Source organism: Oncorhynchus kisutch, linkage group LG9, assembly GCF_002021735.2.
Source record: "Oncorhynchus kisutch isolate 150728-3 linkage group LG9, Okis_V2, whole genome shotgun sequence".
NCBI classification, from domain to species: Eukaryota; Metazoa; Chordata; class Actinopteri; order Salmoniformes; family Salmonidae; genus Oncorhynchus; species Oncorhynchus kisutch.
In genome coordinates, this window is record NC_034182.2 from 43,544,797 (window position 1) to 43,561,494 (window position 16,698).

The window sequence follows — 16,698 nt, forward strand, 5'->3', positions numbered from 1 at the left end:
AGTCATTGTAACATCTACATTAATCTACTATAGTGTAGAGAGTCATTGTAACATCTACATTAATCTAGTATAGTGTAGAGAGTCATTGTAACATCTACATTAATCTACTATAGTGTAGAGAGTCATTGTAACATCTACATTAATCTACTATAGTGTAGAGAGTCATTGTAACATCTACATTAATCTAGTATAGTGTAGAGAGTCATTGTAACATCTACATTAATCTAGTATAGTGTAGAGTCATTGTAACATCTACATTAATCTAGTATAGTGTAGAGAGTCATTATAACATCTACAATAATCTAGTATAGTGTAGAGAGTCATTATAACATCTACAATAATCTAGTATAGTGTAGAGAGTCATTGTAACATCTACATTAATCTAGTATAGTGTAGAGAGTCATTGTACCATCTACATTAATCTAGTATAGTGTAGAAAGTCATTGTACCATCTACATTAATCTAGTATAGTGTAGAGAGTCATTGTACCATCTACATTAATCTACTATAGTGTAGAGAGTCATTGTAACATCTACATTAATCTAGTATAGTGTAGAGAGTCATTGTAACATCTACATTAATCTAGTATAGTGTAGAGAGTCATTGTAACATCTACATTAATCTACTATAGTGTAGAGAGTCATTGTAACATCTACATTAATCTAGTATAGTGTAGAGAGTCATTGTAACATCTACATTAATCTAGTATAGTGTAGAGAGTCATTGTAACATCTACATTAATCTAGTATAGTGTAGAGAGTCATTGTAACATCTACATTAATCTAGTATAGTGTAGAGAGTCATTGTAACATCTACATTAATCTAGTATAGTGTAGAGAGTCATTGTAACATCTACATTAATCTAGTATAGTGTAGAGAGTCATTGTAACATCTACATTAATCTACTATAGTGTAGAGAGTCATTGTAACATCTACATTAATCTACTATAGTGTAGAGAGTCATTGTAACATCTACATTAATCTACTATAGTGTAGAGTCATTGTAACATCTACATTAATCTACTATAGTGTAGAGAGTCATTGTAACATCTACATTAATCTACTATAGTGTAGAGAGTCATTGTAACATCTACATTAATCTACTATAGTGTAGAGAGTCATTGTAACATCTACATTAATCTAGTATAGTGTAGAGAGTCATTGTAACATCTACATTAATCTAGTATAGTGTAGAGTCATTGTAACATCTACATTAATCTAGTATAGTGTCATTGTAACATCTACATTAATCTAGTATAGTGTAGAGAGTCATTGTAACATCTACATTAATCTAGTATAGTGTAGAGAGTCATTGTAACATCTACATTAATCTAGTATAGTGTAGAGAGTCATTGTAACATCTACATTAATCTAGTATAGTGTAGAGAGTCATTGTAACATCTACATTAATCTAGTATAGTGTAGAGAGTCATTGTAACATCTACATTAATCTAGTATAGTGTAGAGAGTCATTGTAACATCTACATTAATCTAGTATAGTGTAGAGAGTCATTGTAACATCTACATTAATCTAGTATAGTGTAGAGAGTCATTGTAACATCTACATTAATCTAGTATAGTGTAGAGAGTCATTGTAACATCTACATTAATCTAGTATAGTGTAGAGAGTCATTGTAACATCTACATTAATCTACTATAGTGTAGAGAGTCATTGTAACATCTACATTAATCTAGTATAGTGTAGAGAGTCATTGTAACATCTACATTAATCTACTATAGTGTAGAGAGTCATTGTAACATCTACATTAATCTACTATAGTGTAGAGAGTCATTCTAACATCTACATTAATCTACTATAGTGTAGAGAGTCATTGTAACATCTACATTAATCTACTATAGTGTAGAGAGTCATTGTAACATCTACATTAATCTACTATAGTGTAGAGTCATTGTAACATCTACATTAATCTACTATAGTGTAGAGAGTCATTGTAACATCTACATTAATCTAGTATAGTGTAGAGAGTCATTGTAACATCTACATTAATCTACTATAGTGTAGAGAGTCATTGTAACATCTACATTAATCTAGTATAGTGTAGAGAGTCATTGTAACATCTACATTAATCTACTATAGTGTAGAGTCATTGTACCATCTACATTAATCTACTATAGTGTAGAGAGTCATTGTAACATCTACATTAATCTACTATAGTGTAGAGAGTCATTGTAACATCTACATTAATCTACTATAGTGTAGAGAGTTATTGTAACATCTACATTAATCTAGTATAGTGTAGAGAGTCATTATAACATCTACATTAATCTACTATAGTGTAGAGAGTCATTATAACATCTACATTAATCTACTATAGTGTAGAGAGTTATTGTAACATCTACATTAATCTAGTATAGTGTAGAGAGTCATTATAACATCTACATTAATCTACTATAGTGTAGAGAGTCATTATAACATCTACATTAATCTACTATAGTGTAGAGAGTCATTATAACATCTACATTAATCTAGTATAGTGTAGAGAGTCATTATAACATCTACATTAATCTACTATAGTGTAGAGAGTCATTGTAACATCTACATTAATCTAGTATAGTGTAGAGAGTCATTGTACCATCTACATTAATCTACTATAGTGTAGAGTCATTGTACCATCTACATTAATCTACTATAGTGTAGAGAGTCATTGTAACATCTACATTAATCTACTATAGTGTAGAGAGTCATTGTAACATCTACATTAATCTACTATAGTGTAGAGAGTTATTGTAACATCTACATTAATCTAGTATAGTGTAGAGAGTCATTATAACATCTACATTAATCTACTATAGTGTAGAGAGTCATTATAACATCTACATTAATCTAGTATAGTGTAGAGAGTCATTATAACATCTACATTAATCTACTATAGTGTAGAGAGTCATTGTAACATCTACATTAATCTACTATAGTGTAGAGAGTCATTGTAACATCTACATTAATCTAGTATAGTGTAGAGAGTCATTGTAACATCTACATTAATCTAGTATAGTGTAGAGAGTCATTGTAACATCTACATTAATCTACTATAGTGTAGAGAGTCATTGTAACATCTACATTAATCTAGTATAGTGTCATTGTAACATCTACATTAATCTAGTATAGTGTAGAGAGTCATTGTAACATCTACATTAATCTAGTATAGTGTAGAGAGTCATTGTAACATCTACATTAATCTAGTATAGTGTAGAGTCATTGTAACATCTACATTAATCTAGTATAGTGTAGAGAGTCATTGTAACATCTACATTAATCTAGTATAGTGTAGAGAGTCATTGTACCATCTACATTAATCTACTATAGTGTAGAGAGTCATTGTACCATCTACATTAATCTACTATAGTGTAGAAAGTCATTGTACCATCTACATTAATCTAGTATAGTGTAGAGAGTCATTGTACCATCTACATTAATCTACTATAGTGTAGAGAGTCATTGTAACATCTACATTAATCTAGTATAGTGTAGAGAGTCATTGTAACATCTACATTAATCTAGTATAGTGTAGAAAGTCATTGTAACATCTACATTAATCTACTATAGTGTAGAGAGTCATTGTAACATCTACATTAATCTAGTATAGTGTAGAGAGTCATTGTAACATCTACATTAATCTAGTATAGTGTAGAGAGTCATTGTACCATCTACATTAATCTACTATAGTGTAGAGAGTCATTGTAACATCTACATTAATCTAGTATAGTGTAGAGAGTCATTGTAACATCTACATTAATCTAGTATAGTGTAGAGAGTCATTGTAACATCTACATTAATCTAGTATAGTGTAGAGAGTCATTGTAACATCTACATTAATCTAGTATAGTGTAGAGAGTCATTGTAACATCTACATTAATCTAGTATAGTGTAGAGAGTCATTGTAACATCTACATTAATCTACTATAGTGTAGAGAGTCATTGTAACATCTACATTAATCTACTATAGTGTAGAGAGTCATTGTAACATCTACATTAATCTACTATAGTGTAGAGTCATTGTAACATCTACATTAATCTACTATAGTGTAGAGAGTCATTGTAACATCTACATTAATCTAGTATAGTGTAGAGAGTCATTGTAACATCTACATTAATCTACTATAGTGTAGAGAGTCATTGTAACATCTACATTAATCTAGTATAGTGTAGAGAGTCATTGTAACATCTACATTAATCTAGTATAGTGTAGAGTCATTGTAACATCTACATTAATCTAGTATAGTGTCATTGTAACATCTACATTAATCTACTATAGTGTAGAGAGTCATTGTAACATCTACATTAATCTAGTATAGTGTAGAGAGTCATTGTAACATCTACATTAATCTAGTATAGTGTAGAGTCATTGTAACATCTACATTAATCTAGTATAGTGTAGAGAGTCATTATAACATCTACAATAATCTAGTATAGTGTAGAGAGTCATTATAACATCTACAATAATCTAGTATAGTGTAGAGAGTCATTGTAACATCTACATTAATCTAGTATAGTGTAGAGAGTCATTGTAACATCTACATTAATCTAGTATAGTGTAGAGAGTCATTGTAACATCTACATTAATCTAGTATAGTGTAGAGAGTCATTGTAACATCTACATTAATCTAGTATAGTGTAGAAAGTCATTGTAACATCTACATTAATCTACTATAGTGTAGAGAGTCATTGTAACATCTACATTAATCTAGTATAGTGTAGAGAGTCATTGTAACATCTACATTAATCTAGTATAGTGTAGAGAGTCATTGTACCATCTACATTAATCTACTATAGTGTAGAGAGTCATTGTAACATCTACATTAATCTAGTATAGTGTAGAGAGTCATTGTAACATCTACATTAATCTAGTATAGTGTAGAGAGTCATTGTAACATCTACATTAATCTAGTATAGTGTAGAGAGTCATTGTAACATCTACATTAATCTAGTATAGTGTAGAGAGTCATTGTAACATCTACATTAATCTAGTATAGTGTAGAGAGTCATTGTAACATCTACATTAATCTAGTATAGTGTAGAGAGTCATTGTAACATCTACATTAATCTACTATAGTGTAGAGAGTCATTGTAACATCTACATTAATCTAGTATAGTGTAGAGAGTCATTGTAACATCTACATTAATCTAGTATAGTGTAGAGAGTCATTGTAACATCTACATTAATCTAGTATAGTGTAGAGAGTCATTGTAACATCTACATTAATCTAGTATAGTGTAGAAAGTCATTGTAACATCTACATTAATCTACTATAGTGTAGAGAGTCATTGTAACATCTACATTAATCTAGTATAGTGTAGAGAGTCATTGTAACATCTACATTAATCTAGTATAGTGTAGAGAGTCATTGTACCATCTACATTAATCTACTATAGTGTAGAGAGTCATTGTAACATCTACATTAATCTAGTATAGTGTAGAGAGTCATTGTAACATCTACATTAATCTAGTATAGTGTAGAGAGTCATTGTAACATCTACATTAATCTAGTATAGTGTAGAGAGTCATTGTAACATCTACATTAATCTAGTATAGTGTAGAGAGTCATTGTAACATCTACATTAATCTAGTATAGTGTAGAGAGTCATTGTAACATCTACATTAATCTACTATAGTGTAGAGAGTCATTGTAACATCTACATTAATCTAGTATAGTGTAGAGAGTCATTGTAACATCTACATTAATCTAGTATAGTGTAGAGAGTCATTGTAACATCTACATTAATCTACTATAGTGTAGAGAGTTATTGTAACATCTACAGAGTCTACTATAGTGTAGAGAGTCATTGTAACATCTACAGAGTCTACTATAGTGTAGAGAGTCATTGTAACATCTACAGAGTCTACTATATTTTCCATAAACAGAAATATTATTTTCAGCTGTTTGCAACTGGTGTCGAAACTAGAAGCATTTCGATTGATGTACAAAACAGAAAGTAAAAGATGCAAAAAACTAAATTTAAGAACAGGAAGCATAGAAGTAGCTCACACAGAACAGATCTACCGCTTCTTAGACTTGTTTTCAAGTAGATTTGACAGATCTATAACTCACATTTCTATGTGAATTTTGTTCGGGTTCGCCCAGAAAGTTAGATACTTGGTTGTTGCTGCTAGGCCACCTGTTGGTCTCTAGTACACCCCTGAAGCTGTTAAACTGCACAGTCAAAGAACAATCCATGCTATACTGTACTTTCAGAAGTTGTTTTATTGAAAAAATAATGGCGAAAATATTATGTACATTGACAAACTAATTATATGAATACAATACTTGTTTTTACCATGTCAAGAGTATTTCTAAAATTGCAATTACATACTCAGTGTACAAAACATTAAGAACATCTTCCTAATATTGAGGCCCCCTTTAGCCATCAGAACAGGCTCAATTCGTCAGGACATGGACTCTACAAGGTGTTGAAAGCAGGGATGCTGGCCCATGTTGACTCTACAAGGTGTTGAAAGCGTTCCACAGGGATGCTGGTCCATGTTGACTCTACAAGATGTAGAAAGCAGGGATACTGGCCCATGTGGACTCTACAAGGTGTTGAAAGCGTTCCACAGGGATGCTGGTCCATGTTGACTCTACAAGATGTAGAAAGCAGGGATACTGGCCCATGTGGACTCTACAAGGTGTTGAAAGCAGGGATACTGGCCCATGTTGACTCTACAAGGTGTTGAAAGCAGGGATGCTGGCCCATGTGGACTCTACAAGGTGTTGAAAGCAGGGATGCTGGCCCATGTTGACTCTACAAGGTGTTGAAAGCAGGGATGCTGGCCCATGTTGACTCTACAAGGTGTTGAAAGCAGGGATGCTGGCCCATGTTGACTCTACAAGGTGTTGAAAGCAGGGATCCTGGCCCATGTTGACTCTACAAGGTGTTGAAAGCAGGGATCCTGGTCCATGTTGACTCCAATACTTCCAACAGTTGTGTCAAATTGGCTGGATGTCCTTTTGATACAGAAGGGACACAGTCGAGGGACACAGTCGAGGGTGAAAAACCCAGCACCCCCGTTCAAAGGCACTTACATTTTGGTCTTTCAGCCTCCGAATGGCACACATACACAATCCATATCTCAATTGAGCCCCACAGTGGAGGTGTCATAATACCCATAAATCCTAGCGGTTGAACAGGTAAATGGTTCCATTCATTTTTCCACTAAGAGAGTTTAGAAACATATATACAGTCATCAAAATGTCACGTCAGGGTGAACCTACACCAAACACAGTCCTTATTGTCAGTGTTTCGAAAATCCCCTGTGGGAAAAATGATTGGAACCATTTTCCTATTTGACCGCTAGGTTTTATGGGTATTATACTGTGGTACTCTATTGTCCCAAGGCTTAAAAATCTTTAACAAGTGATATCAATAATGGTTCATAGCTTTCACCTGGTCTAGCTGTGTGTGTGTGTCTAGTCAACCAGTAGTCTGATCCTCTTCAACAGCTGTGTGTGTGTGTGTGTCTAGTCAACCAGTAGTCTGATCCTCTTCAACAGCTGTGTGTGTGTGTCTAGTCAACCAGTAGTCTGATCCTCTTCAACAGCTGTGTGTGTGTCTAGTCAACCAGTAGTCTGATCCTCTTCAACAGCTGTGTGTGTGTGTGTCTAGTCAACCAGTAGTCTGATCCTCTTCAACAGCTGTGTGTGTGTGTCTAGTCAACCAGTAGTCTGATCCTCTTCAACAGCTGTGTGTGTGTGTCTAGTCAACCAGTAGTCTGATCCTCTTCAACAGCTGTGTGTGTGTGTCTAGTCAACCAGTAGTCTGATCCTCTTCAACAGCTGTGTGTGTGTGTCTAGTCAACCAGTAGTCTGATCCTCTTCAACAGCTGTGTGTGTGTGTCTAGTCAACCAGTAGTCTGATCCTCTTCAACAGCTGTGTGTGTGTGTCTAGTCAACCAGTAGTCTGATCCTCTTCAACAGCTGTGTGTGTGTGTCTAGTCAACCAGTAGTCTGATCCTCTTCAACAGCTGTGTGTGTGTGTGTCTAGTCAACCAGTAGTCTGATCCTCTTCAACAGCTGTGTGTGTGTCTAGTCAACCAGTAGTCTGATCCTCTTCAACAGCTGTGTGTGTGTGTCTAGTCAACCAGTAGTCTGATCCTCTTCAACAGCTGTGTGTGTGTGTCTAGTCAACCAGTAGTCTGATCCTCTTCAACAGCTGTGTGTGTGTCTAGTCAACCAGTAGTCTGATCCTCTTCAACAGCTGTGTGTGTGTGTCTAGTCAACCAGTAGTCTGATCCTCTTCAACAGCTGTGTGTGTGTGTCTAGTCAACCAGTAGTCTGATCCTCTTCAACAGCTGTGTGTGTGTGTCTAGTCAGCCAGTAGTCTGATCCTCTTCAAAGCTGTGTGTGTGTGTCTAGTCAGCCAATTCAGCCAGTAGTCTGATCCTCTTCAACAGCTGTGTGTGTGTGTCTAGTCAGCCAATTCAGCCAGTAGTCTGATCCTCTTCAACAGCTGTGTGTGTGTGTCTAGTCAGCCAATTCAGCCAGTAGTCTGATCCTCTTCAACAGCTGTGTGTGTGTGTCTAGTCAGCCAATTCAGCCAGTAGTCTGATCCTCTTCAACAGCTGTGTGTGTGTGTCTAGTCAGCCAATTCAGCCAGTAGTCTGATCCTCTTCAACAGCTGTGTGTGTGTGTCTAGTCAGCCAGTAGTCTGATCCTCTTCAAAGCTGTGTGTGTGTGTCTAGTCAGCCAATTCAGCCAGTAGTCTGATCCTCTTCAACAGCTGTGTGTGTGTGTCTAGTCAGCCAATTCAGCCAGTAGTCTGATCCTCTTCAACAGCTGTGTGTGTGTGTCTAGTCAGCCAATTCAGCCAGTAGTCTGATCCTCTTCAACAGCTGTGTGTGTGTGTCTAGTCAGCCAATTCAGCCAGTAGTCTGATCCTCTTCAACAGCTGTGTGTGTGTGTCTAGTCAGCCAATTCAGCCAGTAGTCTGATCCTCTTCAACAGCTGTGTGTGTGTGTCTAGTCAGCCAATTCAGCCAGTAGTCTGATCCTCTTCAACAGCTGTGTGTGTGTGTCTAGTCAGCCAATTCAGCCAGTAGTCTGATCCTCTTCAACAGCTGTGTGTGTGTGTCTAGTCAGCCAATTCAGCCAGTAGTCTGATCCTCTTCAACAGCTGTGTGTGTGTGTCTAGTCAGCCAGTAGTCTGATCCTCTTCAACAGCTGTGTGTGTGTGTCTAGTCAGCCAGTAGTCTGATCCTCTTCAAAGCTGTGTGTGTGTCTAGTCAGCCAATTCAGCCAGTAGTCTGATCCTCTTCAACAGCTGTGTGTGTGTGTCTAGTCAGCCAATTCAGCCAGTAGTCTGATCCTCTTCAACAGCTGTGTGTGTGTGTCTAGTCAGCCAATTCAGCCAGTAGTCTGATCCTCTTCAACAGCTGTGTGTGTGTCTAGTCAGCCAATTCAGCCAGTAGTCTGATCCTCTTCAACAGCTGTGTGTGTGTGTCTAGTCAGCCAATTCAGCCAGTAGTCTGATCCTCTTCAAAGCTGTGTGTGTGTCTAGTCAGCCAATTCAGCCAGTAGTCTGATCCTCTTCAACAGCTGTGTGTGTGTGTCTAGTCAGCCAATTCAGCCAGTAGTCTGATCCTCTTCAACAGCTGTGTGTGTGTGTCTAGTCAGCCAATTCAGCCAGTAGTCTGATCCTCTTCAACAGCTGTGTGTGTGTGTCTAGTCAGCCAATTCAGCCAGTAGTCTGATCCTCTTCAACAGCTGTGTGTGTGTGTCTAGTCAGCCAATTCAGCCAGTAGTCTGATCCTCTTCAACAGCTGTGTGTGTGTGTCTAGTCAGCCAATTCAGCCAGTAGTCTGATCCTCTTCAACAGCTGTGTGTGTGTGTCTAGTCAGCCAATTCAGCCAGTAGTCTGATCCTCTTCAACAGCTGTGTGTGTGTGTCTAGTCAGCCAGTAGTCTGATCCTCTTCAACAGCTGTGTGTGTGTGTCTAGTCAGCCAGTAGTCTGATCCTCTTCAAAGCTGTGTGTGTGTGTCTAGTCAGCCAATTCAGCCAGTAGTCTGATCCTCTTCAACAGCTGTGTGTGTGTGTCTAGTCAGCCAATTCAGCCAGTAGTCTGATCCTCTTCAACAGCTGTGTGTGTGTGTCTAGTCAGCCAATTCAGCCAGTAGTCTGATCCTCTTCAACAGCTGTGTGTGTGTGTCTAGTCAGCCAATTCAGCCAGTAGTCTGATCCTCTTCAACAGCTGTGTGTGTGTGTCTAGTCAGCCAATTCAGCCAGTAGTCTGATCCTCTTCAACAGCTGTGTGTGTGTGTCTAGTCAGCCAATTCAGCCAGTAGTCTGATCCTCTTCAACAGCTGTGTGTGTGTGTCTAGTCAGCCAATTCAGCCAGTAGTCTGATCCTCTTCAACAGCTGTGTGTGTGTCTAGTCAGCCAATTCAGCCAGTAGTCTGATCCTCTTCAACAGCTGTGTGTGTGTGTCTAGTCAGCCAATTCAGCCAGTAGTCTGATCCTCTTCAACAGCTGTGTGTGTGTGTCTAGTCAGCCAATTCAGCCAGTAGTCTGATCCTCTTCAACAGCTGTGTGTGTGTGTCTAGTCAGCCAATTCAGCCAGTAGTCTGATCCTCTTCAACAGCTGTGTGTGTGTGTCTAGTCAGCCAATTCAGCCAGTAGTCTGATCCTCTTCAACAGCTGTGTGTGTGTGTCTAGTCAGCCAATTCAGCCAGTAGTCTGATCCTCTTCAAAGCTGTGTGTGTGTGTCTAGTCAGCCAATTCAGCCAGTAGTCTGATCCTCTTCAACAGCTGTGTGTGTGTGTCTAGTCAGCCAATTCAGCCAGTAGTCTGATCCTCTTCAACAGCTGTGTGTGTGTGTCTAGTCAGCCAATTCAGCCAGTAGTCTGATCCTCTTCAACAGCTGTGTGTGTGTGTCTAGTCAGCCAATTCAGCCAGTAGTCTGATCCTCTTCAACAGCTGTGTGTGTGTGTCTAGTCAGCCAATTCAGCCAGTAGTCTGATCCTCTTCAACAGCTGTGTGTGTGTCTAGTCAGCCAATTCAGCCAGTAGTCTGATCCTCTTCAACAGCTGTGTGTGTGTGTCTAGTCAGCCAATTCAGCCAGTAGTCTGATCCTCTTCAACAGCTGTGTGTGTGTGTCTAGTCAGCCAATTCAGCCAGTAGTCTGATCCTCTTCAACAGCTGTGTGTGTGTGTCTAGTCAGCCAATTCAGCCAGTAGTCTGATCCTCTTCAACAGCTGTGTGTGTGTGTCTAGTCAGCCAATTCAGCCAGTAGTCTGATCCTCTTCAACAGCTGTGTGTGTGTGTCTAGTCAGCCAGTAGTCTGATCCTCTTCAACAGCTGTGTGTGTGTGTCTAGTCAGCCAATTCAGCCAGTAGTCTGATCCTCTTCAACAGCTGTGTGTGTGTGTCTAGTCAGCCAATTCAGCCAGTAGTCTGATCCTCTTCAACAGCTGTGTGTGTGTCTAGTCAGCCAATTCAGCCAGTAGTCTGATCCTCTTCAACAGCTGTGTGTGTGTGTCTAGTCAGCCAATTCAGCCAGTAGTCTGATCCTCTTCAACAGCTGTGTGTGTGTGTCTAGTCAGCCAATTCAGCCAGTAGTCTGATCCTCTTCAACAGCTGTGTGTGTGTGTCTAGTCAGCCAATTCAGCCAGTAGTCTGATCCTCTTCAACAGCTGTGTGTGTGTGTCTAGTCAGCCAATTCAGCCAGTAGTCTGATCCTCTTCAACAGCTGTGTGTGTGTGTCTAGTCAGCCAGTAGTCTGATCCTCTTCAACAGCTGTGTGTGTGTGTCTAGTCAGCCAATTCAGCCAGTAGTCTGATCCTCTTCAACAGCTCAGAGAAAGAAGGGCGGCCCTGTGGTCTCTGACAAAACAATAAAACACATCATCTTTCAGTCTCAATTCCCTGAAGGCTGACTCTGTAATCAACCTGCCTGCAGAGGTGTGTGTGTGTGTGTGTGTGTGTGTGTGTGTGTGTGTGTGTGTGTGTGTGTGTGTGTGTGTGTGTGTGTGTGTGTGTGTGTGTGTGTGTGTGTGTGTGTGTGTGTGTGTGTGTGTGTGTGTCTCTGTGTGTGTGTGTGTGTGTGTGTTACCTCGTGCCAGCACTGGTACATGAGTTTGTAGACATCGTTGGAAGCTTTGTGAGGTCGGTAGAGACGGTGACCCCTGGTAATCTCATCCACTACGTCGACATTAGACCGCCCATCAAACGGTGTCTTCCCCTCAGTAAACACCTCCCACATCAACACACCTACAAATAAACACACATCAGGGTGTCAGAACAAACACACACACATCAGAACACACACACACACACACACAGAAAATCAGAACACACACATCAGAACACACACAGAAAATCAGAACACACACATCAGAACACACACACACATCAGAACACACACACATCAGAACACACTCACACATCAGAACACACACACACATCAGAACACACACAAACATCAGAACACACACACACATCAGAACACACACACACAGAGTAAATCAGAACACACACACATCAGAACACACACACATCAGAACACACACACACATCAGAACACACACACATCAGAACACACACACACATCAGAACACACACACACATCAGAACACACACACACAGAGTAAATCAGAACACACACACATCAGAACACACACACACATCAGAACACACACACATCAGAACACACACACACATCAGAACACACACACATCAGAACACACTGCCTGTGCTCACCGAAGGACCAGACGTCAGACTTGCTGCTGTACTTGTTATAGTGCAACACCTCAGGAGGAGACCACTTGACTGGGAACTTAGAGCCTGTAGAGCTGGTGTACTGGTTGTCTAGTACGTATCTACAACACATTAATAATGTTATGGTAGACAGACAGACAGACAGACAGACAGACAGACAGACAGACAGACAGACAGACAGACAGACAGACAGACAGACAGACAGACAGACAGGTAGACAGGCAGACAGGTAGACAGACAGACAGACAGACAGGTAGACAGACAGACAGGCAGGCAGACAGGTAGACAGACAGACAGACAGGTAGACAGACAGACAGACAGACAGACAGACAGACAGACAGACAGGCAGACAGGCAGACAGACAGACAGGCAGACAGACAGGTAGACAGGCAGACAGACAGGTAGACAGACAGGCAGACAGACAGGCAGACAGACAGACAGACAGACAGACAGGTAGACAGACAGGTAGACAGACAGACAGACAGACAGACAGACAGACAGACAGACAGACAGACAGACAGACAGACAGACAGACAGACAGACAGACAGACAGACAGACAGACAGGTAACAGTACCTTTACTATACAGGTAACAGACAGACAGACAGGTAGACAGACAGACAGACAGCCAGCCAGACAGACAGACAGACAGACAGACAGACAGACAGACAGACAGACAGACAGACAGACAGACAGACAGACAGGCAGGAAGACAGACAGACAGGCAGGAAGACAGACAGACAGGCAGGAAGACAGACAGACAGGCAGACAGGCAGGAAGACAGACAGACAGGCAGGAAGACAGACAGACAGGCAGGAAGACAGACAGACAGACAGGACAGACAGACAGACAGACAGACAGACAGACAGACAGACAGACAGACAGACAGACAGACAGACAGACAGACAGACAGGAAGACAGACAGACAGACAGACAGACAGACAGGCAGGAAGACAGACAGACAGACAGGCAGGAAGACAGACAGACAGGCAGGAAGACAGACAGACAGACAGACAGACAGACAGACAGACAGACAGACAGACAGACAGACAGACAGACAGACAGACAGGCAGGAAGACAGACAGACAGACAGACAGACAGGCAGGAAGACAGACAGACAGACAGGCAGGAAGACAGACAGACAGGCAGGAAGACAGACAGACCTGTAACACTGTACTATACTGTAATTCAACAATATACATAAAAGAGAAAGGAAGAGAGAGAAATAGAAAAGGAGAGATAATAAATAAAACGGAGAGATACATTTGTCACTAACCTGGTCATTCCAAAGTCACACACCTTCACCACGTTCTTGTCACTGACCAGACAGTTCCTTGCTGCCTGAGAGAGGAGATAACGAACCACGTGGTCACACACACACACACACACTCTCTCTGTCGCTGACCAGACAGTTCCTTGCTGCCTGAGAGAGGAGATAACGAACCACGTGGTCACACACACACACACACTCTCTCTGTCGCTGACCAGACAGTTCCTTGCTGCCTGAGAGAGGAGATAACGAACCACGTGGTCACACACACACACACACTCTCTCTGTCGCTGACCAGACAGTTCCGTGCTGCCTGAGAGAGGAGATAACGAACCATGTGGTCACACACACACTCTCTCTGTCGCTGACCAGACAGTTCCGTGCTGCCTGAGAGAGGAGATAACGAACCATGTGGTCACACACACACACACACTCTCTCTGTCGCTGACCAGACATTTCCGTGCTGCCTGAGAGAGGAGATAACGAACCATGTGGTCACACACACACACACACACTCTCTCTGTCGCTGACCAGACATTTCCGTGCTGCCTGAGAGAGGAGATAACGAACCACATGGTCACACACACACACACACTCTCTCTGTTGCTGTCTCTCTCCTTCTCTCTCGCTCTCTTTCTGTCTCTGTCTCCCTCTGTGTGTCTTTCTGTCTGTGCCTCTCTGTGTCTCTCTCTGAGAAGAGACATTTTACTCCTCTACTCTTATGGGTAAAACTAAAAAGCTATGCATGAAAACTCTTTAGTCATAATAGTCCCACCTAGTCAACAGATATTTAGTTCACCTAATTAACTGTAATTAACCTAATTAACTGTAATTAGCCTAATTAACCTTAATTAACCCAATTAACCTTAATTAACCTAATTAACCTAATTAACTGAAATTAACTGTAATTAACCTAATTAACTGTAATTAACTGTAATTAACCTAATTAACTGTAATTAACCTAATTAACTGTAATTAACCTAATTGACCTAATTAACCTTTATTAACCTAATTAACTGTAATTAACCTAATTAGCTGTAATTAACCTAATTAACTGTAATTAACCTAATTAACCTTAATTAGCCTAATTAACTGTCCCCACCAGTTAAGAGTTCCCAGCAGGTGTCTTGTTTATAGAAGGCAGTGAGTCAGTGGTTCCTGAGTTGAAATAATGTTTTCCTGTTTCCTCTTCTAGACTACTGAACACCTTCTCATTAAAGGGTTTTTCTGTATTTTTTACTATTTTCTACATTGTAGAATAATAGTGAAGACATCAAAACTATGAAATACACATATGGAATCATGTAGTAACCAAAAAAACGTGTTAAACAAATCAAAATATATTTTATATTTGAGATTCTTCAAATAGCTACCCTTCGCCTTGATGACAGCTTTGCACAATCTTGGCATTCTCTCAACCAGCTTCATGAGGTAGTCACCTGGAATGCTTTTCAATTAACAGGTGTGCCTTGTTTAAAGTTAATTTATTTGTGGTATTTCTTTCCTTCTTAATGCGTTTGAGCCAATCAGTTGTGTTGTGTCAATGTAAGGGTGGTATACAGAAGATTTGGTAAATGACCAAGTCCATATTATGGCAAGAACAGCTCAAATAAGCAAAGAGAAACGACAGTCCATCATTACTTTAAGACCTGAAGGTCAGTCAATGCGCAAAACACTAGTCTCAACATCAACAGTGAAGACGGGACTCTGGGATGATGGCCTTCTAGGCAGAGTTCCTCTGTCCTGTCTCAACGTCAACAGTGAAGACCCGACTCTGGGATGATGGCCTTCTAGGCAGAGTTCCACTGTTCAATCTCAACGTCAACAGTGAAGACGCCACTCTGGGATGATGGCCTTCTAGACAGAGTTCCACTGTCCAGTCTCAACGTCAACAGTGAAGACGCGACTCTAGGATGATGGCCTTCTAGGCAGAGTTCCACTGTCCTGTCTCAACGTCAACAGTGAAGACGCGACTCTGGGATGATGGCCTTCTAGGCAGAGTTCCACTGTTCAGTCTCAACATCAACAGTGAAGAGGCGACTCTGGGATGCTGGCCTTCTAGGCAGAGTTCCACTGTTCAGTCTCAACGTCAACAGTGAAGAGGCGACTCTGGGATGCTGGCCTTCTAGGCAGAGTTCCACTGTCCTGTCTCAACGTCAACAGTGAAGACGCGACTCTGGGATGATGGCCTTCTAGGCAGAGTTCCACTGTTCAGTCTCAACGTCAACAGTGAAGAGGCGACTCTGGGATGCTGGCCTTCTAGGCAGAGTTCCTCTGTCCTGTCTCAACATCAACAGTGAAGACGCAACTCTGGGATGCTAATACCATTCTAATTAGGTCCCTACACAGGTCCATAAGGACCCTAATACCATTCTAATCAGCTCCCTACACAGGCCCAGAAGGATCCTAATACCATTCTAATCAGGTCCCTACACAGGCCCAGAAGGATCCTAATACCATTCTAATCAGGTCCCTCCACAGGCCCAGAAGGATCCTACCATTCTAATCAGGTCCCTACACAGTCCCAGAAGGATCCTAATACCATTTTAATGAGCTCCCTACACAGGCCCAGAAGGATGCTGTGAGGGTGGGACATTTCCTGTCTCAGGACTCTGAGCAGTGTCTGAACATCCTAAATTCCTCTGAGATGCTTTGTGGATATGAGCCCAGGTCTCTCCCTATTGGTTATGTGTTTTGTATTCTGT

The 16,698-nt window shown here is 40.5% G+C and overlaps 1 protein-coding gene across 1 annotated transcript in view; it reads right to left on the minus strand.

Annotated features, from left to right (window-relative positions):
- Positions 1 to 11,663: 11,663 nt before the first annotated feature.
- Positions 11,664 to 16,698, minus strand: part of LOC109876775 (tyrosine-protein kinase TXK-like) — a 29,196-nt gene continuing 24,161 nt past the window's right edge. Inside the window, 4 exon segments of the mRNA XM_031832645.1 lie at positions 11,664 to 11,830; positions 12,060 to 12,217; positions 12,707 to 12,825; positions 14,000 to 14,064. Of these exon segments, the coding sequence (XP_031688505.1) occupies positions 11,759 to 11,830; positions 12,060 to 12,217; positions 12,707 to 12,825; positions 14,000 to 14,064 (414 nt within the window). The 3' untranslated portion in view covers positions 11,664 to 11,758.